Genomic DNA, 7455 nt, shown 5'->3' with positions numbered 1-7455 from the left:
GAGTGTCGTGGGCGTGGCGTCCGCAGCCCTCCCGCTCGCCGCGACGGCGCCCCCTCCCCCCAGAGGACATTTTAGTGACGACGGTAACCCAGGCATCCCGAGACCGTCAGAACCATCGCAGACCTTAGAGATTGCGGTGTGAACCTCTTCGACCACGGCCACTGTACAGACATTTCAAGAACTACCACCAGGTGCCAAGCGCAGGAGGACGGTCGTGAGGGCGAGGCGAGGGGTCGACGCGGGGAGCCCACTCGCTGTAAACGGGGGAGACCGGCTGTGGACAGGGACGCGAGCCGGCTTCACCAGGGGCGTGCGCTGCGGCTCCTGCAGCACTGGGACTAAGTGCCGGTCCCGTGTAATCAGGTTGGCTTCCTGGAGAAAGTGCTGCGTGGCAAGACCGAGTTTCCCAGGGTCCCTAAGCGGCAGGCGGCTGGAGCAGCAGTGATGTGTGTTACTGATTTCAGAGGAGGGAGCACACACGGCTGGGTGGGGTGAACAGTTTGGGATGGCTGCGGTGCAGCGTGTGTGGCAGAGGCATCTGATGAAATTGCACGTCCTTTTCTTGATTCCGTCCTCTTTCATGATAGTCTGTTAAGTTGGTGCCCCTCTTAATTTCCTCACGTTCACTTGGATGTGAAAATTGTTTTGGTTCTTTCTCCTAAAATGTTACTCAGATTTGACCTCTTGTTCCCATCCGCACTATTTTACATCCCATCAAAAATCTTTCTTAATGCAGCCTCCCAACAGTGTTAGTTGCCTTGATGCATCTCCACTATATCTGTCTATTTTGCCCAAGAGCAGAGCTATGTTTTTAAAAGGCATCTCAGATCACTTTTCTGCTTTAAGATATTCGTTAGGTTTCCATTTTCTAATGAGATAAAGTCCATATTCTTTAGCTAAGTGTACAATAGATAAAGCCATTCTCCATCTCCTCTTAATCCATCCTATTATTCTCATTTAGGTCACATCCCTCCACCCTCCCATGCCCTTCATTCCAACCTCCTGAATGCTCCCCTTTCTAAAGCGAGTCATACTTCCTCAACTCTACTGTCATTCCCACTCCACATCCATCTTGATAAATCATTCATTCATCCGGCTCAGATGTCACCATTTCCACAGCCAACATTCATTGACAGCTCTAGAATAAATCCCATATATTGTATTACCTGGCCTACTAATAATCAGCATTTTATCTACTGTGATTTAGTTCTTGCCACAGCAAGCATTACTTACTAGATTACTAGGTCAGCACAATATTAAATGATGTAGTACTGTAAGTTAAATAGCTCATGTGTTTAATTCACGGTTTGGACTGTATTGGACTCAAATATTGCTTGACTACAAATAGGGCACATGGAATCTTCAGGCATCCAGTAGTCAGTACAGTGAACAAGAAACTCAGACACAAGGCAGCTGTCGGTGCGTTGCCCCTGTGTAAATGTTCACAAAGTAATGCAAGTGCTATATTTCCTTTTGTCTTTGTTGACTTTGTAGTTCCTGGCTGAGACCTTGTTAGTTAATCCTGTCAATGAGTACCAGGATGATTTCTTAGTAAAAAGACCCTAGCACAGGGGTGGGCCATCTTTTTGCCAGTGCGTGCCAAAACCAGCAAAATCTCTGTCTCAAAATTCTTCTGCGTGCCAACCCTAATTTTTTGAGAACATGTTATGCCTACTTGATATCTCTTAAGGTGTACGTATGTGAAGAACCTTGAAGAAATAATAAAATTCATTCGAGCGACAAAAACACAGTATATGATGATGAAAAATACATTTATTTTTTAATGTATACATGTACACTGATAGTCCGACAGAAAACTTTATGACTCCGTTTGATATTATCAGTGGGACTTCTGCTGCTGCATCACTGATGACAGAGATTTTACATCAGGTTTATATTTTGTGACCTTCAGAGATATGCACGAGCTACTACTTTCATCCGTCAGGCTACTCCTATTACGAGACTTAACAAAATTCATCACTGAGAACAAAGATTCACAAGCATATGTGGATGAAACCAAAACATTGCTTGGATCTAGGAAGGCAGGGAGAGTTAAGGCAGAGGCATAGAAATTGCTCTTCCCCTCTCTCGTCAATCCATGTCTATGGTCTTTAAGAACACTTGTTATGTAAAATTATTTATTTATCTAAGATGCACCTATACTGAATTTATCTGAAAAATAAAAAAGTCGATATTAAGCAACAATTGTAAATGGAAGATTATAAGAGAGGGTTTCGCGTGCCAGCAAAAGTTACTGGCGTGCCATGTTTGGCACGCGTGCCAGGGGTTGCCCACCCCTGCCCTAGCAAGACAGAGTTTTCATAAGTTTTCAGTTAAATAATTTGTGTCTCTGCTGTGTGTCATGACTACCTTTGGGATGCTAATTGAAGCTTCATTTAGTTTATGTGGAGGGCTTATCCTTTGGAAGTTATTAAAGATCAAGTTAACCTCCCATAAATGCTAACTAGCCCACTGCTTTTCTAAATAGGATCAACTGTCATTTGAAAAACAGTGCATTCATTCTAACAAGTGCTTTCAGAATCATTGGTCATCCAAACTGTCTTTGAGTACCTTGACGTGCCTTAAGTAGGTAGCCATGTAGTTGTGATACAAATTTGTGTTTCATTAGATTCAGAACAGCTAATAATTAATTGGAAAATACTTCTGTTGCTTTTGTATGAGTCAATTCCTGTATGACTCAATTTTTCCACTTTTTGAATTCTGAGTCTTCTGTTTGAAATGGTCCTTTGAACTATTTCATCTTTGGGAATAATCTCACCAGAAAGCCAATTCTAATACTTGATTGGCTTCTAAAATCTTTGCTAAGGAATCTTGATGATGTTGTTGAATATGAAATCAGTCAAATTAAAATCTTCTTTATTATTTTTTCATTTTGACCAATCATGTGATATGGATGGTAGTGACTAATTTTTATGTAAATATGTTGATATTGTGAAGAAGTGACTCACCCTTTGGGGAGTTGTGACTGCTGCCTTTTATACAGAATGGGTCTTAGTCTTAGAATTTCAATATATTCCCTAGAATATATTTCATATCCACTAATTTCAGGAACTAAAATTCTTAGCCTGCCCATCCAGAGTAATGGTCTTGGAGAGTTTTTTCTGACATTGGACAACACAGCAGTCAATCTTGAGTTCTTGCCCCTGGATTGTTGTGCTTCTGAGGTGTGTTTTCCTAATGCTATCAGTACCTGTCGGAGTGCACATACTTGATATCCATGTACTCTAGACTTGAGATAGCATAATTAAGTAATTTATAAGTTACATTAAATTTGAGACTAACTTGAAATTCTCTTGTATCTAGATTTGATCAATTTATCCTACTTTGTATTTAATTCTTTCCTTGATTACCAAGTATAGCATTTTCTGTGTGGTGAAATGTGTTTACTCACTGACGTAGTGAATCATAGTTTAAATTTTCCTCAAGAACCTCACTGTTTCTGAAACTTTCATCTTCAGCGTCCCACTTGTACATGAACAATTGAGGTGCTGAGTTTTCTGTTCCTCTAAAAGAAGCTGTGTTTCCTCTATTGCTCCTTTTCCTAGAAAGCCAAAACAACTTTGATTTGTCGCCCTAGCTGGTTTGGCTCAGTGGATAGAGCATCGGCCTGCGGACTGAAGGGTCCCAGGTTCGATTCCGCTCAAGGGCACATGCCCGTGTTGTGGGCTCGATCCCCAGTGGGCGGCATGCAGGAGGCAGACAATCAATGATTCTCTCTCATCATTGATGTTTCTATCTCTCCCTCTTCCTTCCTCTCTGAAATCAATAAAAATATATTTTTAAAAAACACTTTGATTTCTCATTTATTTGTAGTCCTCACTGAATCTATTGACAGGTGATAGGCTTCGGTAATAACCATTGTCTTAAAAGTTCATTTTTCTTTTTCTCTGATTTTTCTCTTGACTTATCTGCTGTCATGCTATTTTATTTGTTCATCTCTAAAGAAAGACAGGGTGACAGTAGATAAGTGAAAATTTACCTCTTCTATGATCCTGGTGGTTGGTGGTGGTAGTAGAAAGCATGTCACTTTGTGGTTTGCCACCTAAGACTCATTGAAACTTCTCCACAGAATGAGGCAGTTCCAGGTGATTGACTTTCAGTAAAGTCCCAATATGTGACCTGGGAAGTTTGTCATTTTCCTCTGAATGAATTTTACTCTTGTTTCCAGTTTTTTTATGAAAAATGAAAAGGAAAGTTTCTGGTTGATGTAACCTCTAACTTTTCAAAATAGTGAGTTTGAAATATGGGATATATTTTTTACTGTTACCTGATTATGTAGCTTTTCAGTATATTTATTACTTAGTAAAATGAAATAGAATGAGGTAGTCTTTGTAGAAATTTAAAAAATAAGAACATAGATGGATTGTAATCTAAAAGTTTTTTTAACCTGTTTGTAATTCAGAATTCATTGTCCCACAGAAACCATGTTGATAGTAGTCTTGAAATTTCCACACCGGTCTGTTAATTCTGTGTACCTCTCATTTATCTCAAGTATAGTTCAGTTGACCCTTGAGCAATGCAAGTTAGGGGCACCAATTTCCCACGCAGTGGAATATCCACATATAACTTTTGACTCCCTCAAATCTAGTAGCCTACCGTTTTTCAGAAGCCTTCTGATAACATAAGCAATCAATTATCATATTTTGTATATGTATTATATACTGTATTTTTTTTTTTTTTACTAAATTTTAATTAATTTCAGAGACGAAGGGAGAGGAAGAGAGAGAGAGAGAGAAACAGCAATGATGAGAAAGAATCATTGATAGGCTGCCTCCTGCAACGCTGGTGATCAAGCCTGCACCCCGGGCATGTGCCCTGACTAGGAATTGAACGGTGACCTTGTGGTTTTAGGTCGAGCCACACTGACTAGGCGTACAATGTATCTTACAATAAATTAAACTAATAAAAAAATGTTATTAAGTCATAAGGAAGAGAAAATACATTCTCTTCCTAACCCTTAACTTTGGTTTTATTTTTGTATTTTCTTAGTTATTCTTATCACTTGTATTAGAATTCAAGTGCTAATTTTCACTTTTATAACCCACGCATCTAGAAAGTGCCTGGCAAGTAATAGGTACTCAAGAAATATTTGACAAATGAGTGTATAAAGACCTTCCATTCCCCATCCACTTTTTTCATTAACTAATTCAATATACAGTGCTGTGGGAAGGTTGAGTCTAATTGACACCATCCAGGAAAAGAGTATGAGGCCAGCAGGAAGGAAGGTGAAAATAGAGGTAAAAATAGCCCGGCAGCCAGGGAGAAAGTACAAACACTGGGGCTGACTAGTAATGTGAGGTAGCAAATAGTGAAGCTGTCCCCTCCTGCATAATTTCTGAAAAATCTCATCTGTCAACAAATTTGGAACTAATATATAAATATTACCTGCTTGTCATCTTTTCCTGCTCTATACACTAGTTTTCTTATAGGATTGGCATATCTAGTAAATGAGCTTTCTAGACAGATAGGATTTTATTATAGTACTAGATCTAGACAGATAGGATTTTATTATAGTACTAGAGGCCCGGTGCACGAAATTTGTGCACGGGGTGGGGGGGGTCCCCTCAGACCTTCTCCAATCCGGGACCCCTCGGGGGATGTCCGACTCGCAAACTGGGACTGCTGGCTCCTAACCGCTCACCTGCCTGCCAGCCTGATCCCTCTAACTGCTCTCCCCTGCCGGCCTGATTGCCCCTAACCGCCTCTGCTTCAGCCCCATGACCATGGCTTTGTCCGGAAGGTCGTCTGGAAGATGTTCAGTCTAATTAGTATATTACCCTTTTATTAGTATAGATGTAAGAATCTATAATATGAAAAGCTTAATATGCTAATTACACCAGACATCCTTCCGGACGAAGCCGGGGCTACAAGGGAAGCACGGGTCCCAAGTGCCAGAGGGAAGCCAGTGCCAGCAGCCGGGGGAAGGAAGGCCTACTCTTGCACGAATTTTGTGCATCGGGCCTCTAATTCCTTTTATGTGATACTTGTGTGGTTAATTTAAAAATTCAATTAAAGTAGAAAATTATTTAAAAATGACTCACCCATTTGTTGTTTTATTTTACCATAAAACACATAAAAGATTATGTTTTCACTGATCTTTTCATATAAGACAAGGGATAAGGAACATTTTCTGTAAAGGGCCAGATTGTAAATACTTTTGGAGACCATAAGTTCTCTGCTGCAACTACTAACTGCCATTGTAGTGGGAAAACAATCATAGGCAATATGTAAATGAAGAGGCATGGCTTTGTTCCAAAATGCAGTATTTATTAAAATTTCAGATTTGCTGGGCTGGATTTGGCCTGCAGACAAACCCCTAATGTAGGAGTTTTTCATGCATAAACCACCTATACTGCATTGGCTGAAGTTTCTAGTTTGGTTTCTTTAAAGTGAAGTAAGAACTTAGACTCTCATCAAGCAGTCTTAGGGCAGACCTTTGCTGGATTTTTTACTTTCCCCTGCTTCTTCACAGCTATTGTTGAGTCTTTCCAAGCATTTAACTTCAGTTTTTACTGAAACAACTTTTCTGTTCACAATCATATTTTATTGGTATTTATGTATTGAATATTAATGTTTATAATTATAGTAATAAGTAAAACTTACAGAAATAAGTTTGATAGCAAACACAGCTGGTGAGAGCTGAAGTCCACAGTCATAGTGGACTGAGAAGCAGTAGCCATGTGTTCTTAGTGCTGTGGGTACCATGAATACAGCAAGTCTGGTAGAGATAAGTTAAGAAAGCCTCTAGTTTATTTACATTGCAAAGAGTTTTTTGTTAGTTTTTGTTTGTTTATTTTCTTCTCTCTCTCTCTCCTCTCTCTCTCTCTCTCTCTCTCTCTCTCTCTCTCTCTTTTAGGGAGCTCATAGAAATGCTGGCAATTTCAAGAAACCAAAAGTTGTTACAGGCTGGAGAAGAAAACCAGGTAAGTGGTTTCTTTTTTAATTCAAAACCAAACCATAATTTCCGCAAGTTTCCTATTTATATTTACTTTGTGTGAGAACAGAAAGATTGGATCATTTTAAGTTACTAATTAAAACTTTTAAATTGATATTTGTATCATTTACATAAGGTAACAATGTATCAAGAAAGTAGTTGTCTAAGGGTTTAGCAGTATTGTTTTCTATAGTTGTAATTGCAGTTACCCATTTATTCATTTTTAACTTTTGAATCATCCAATAAAGTCTTGTTAAATGGAGATCAAAATAGTTTCTGGAGTCAAAAAGGTCAGTGCTCTCATAAACTAGCCCTTTATTGTAGGACTAGAGGTCCGGTGCATGAAAATTCATGCACTCGGGGGGATCCCTCAGCCCAGCCTGCACCCGGGACTGTTGGGGTCCAGCCCCAGCAGGTCCAGGGGTTCCCAAAGGTGTGGGCGGAGTCAGCAAAGAAGGAATGACACGGAGACAGCGTTCAGTTGATCAGCAGCCTAGCCA

General features: G+C 39.9%; 1 protein-coding gene across 2 annotated transcripts in view; it reads left to right on the top strand.

Annotated features, from left to right (window-relative positions):
* Positions 1–42: 42 nt before the first annotated feature.
* Positions 43–7455, top strand: part of MED4 (mediator complex subunit 4) — a 25478-nt gene continuing 18065 nt past the window's right edge. The window contains exons 1-2 of one of the 2 annotated variants that reach the window (XM_005861405.2): positions 43–191; positions 6878–6944. In XM_005861405.2, the coding sequence (XP_005861467.1) occupies positions 6891–6944 (54 nt within the window). In that variant the 5' untranslated portion in view covers positions 43–191; positions 6878–6890. Of the gene's footprint in view, positions 364–6877; positions 6945–7455 lie in introns of both variants that reach the window. The other variant, XM_005861406.2, reaches the window with a different exon arrangement.

This window comes from Myotis brandtii, unplaced genomic scaffold (genome assembly GCF_000412655.1).
Source record: "Myotis brandtii unplaced genomic scaffold, ASM41265v1 scaffold15, whole genome shotgun sequence".
Taxonomy (NCBI): Eukaryota; Metazoa; Chordata; class Mammalia; order Chiroptera; family Vespertilionidae; genus Myotis; species Myotis brandtii.
This window is presented reverse-complemented; position numbering and strand designations above follow the sequence as displayed.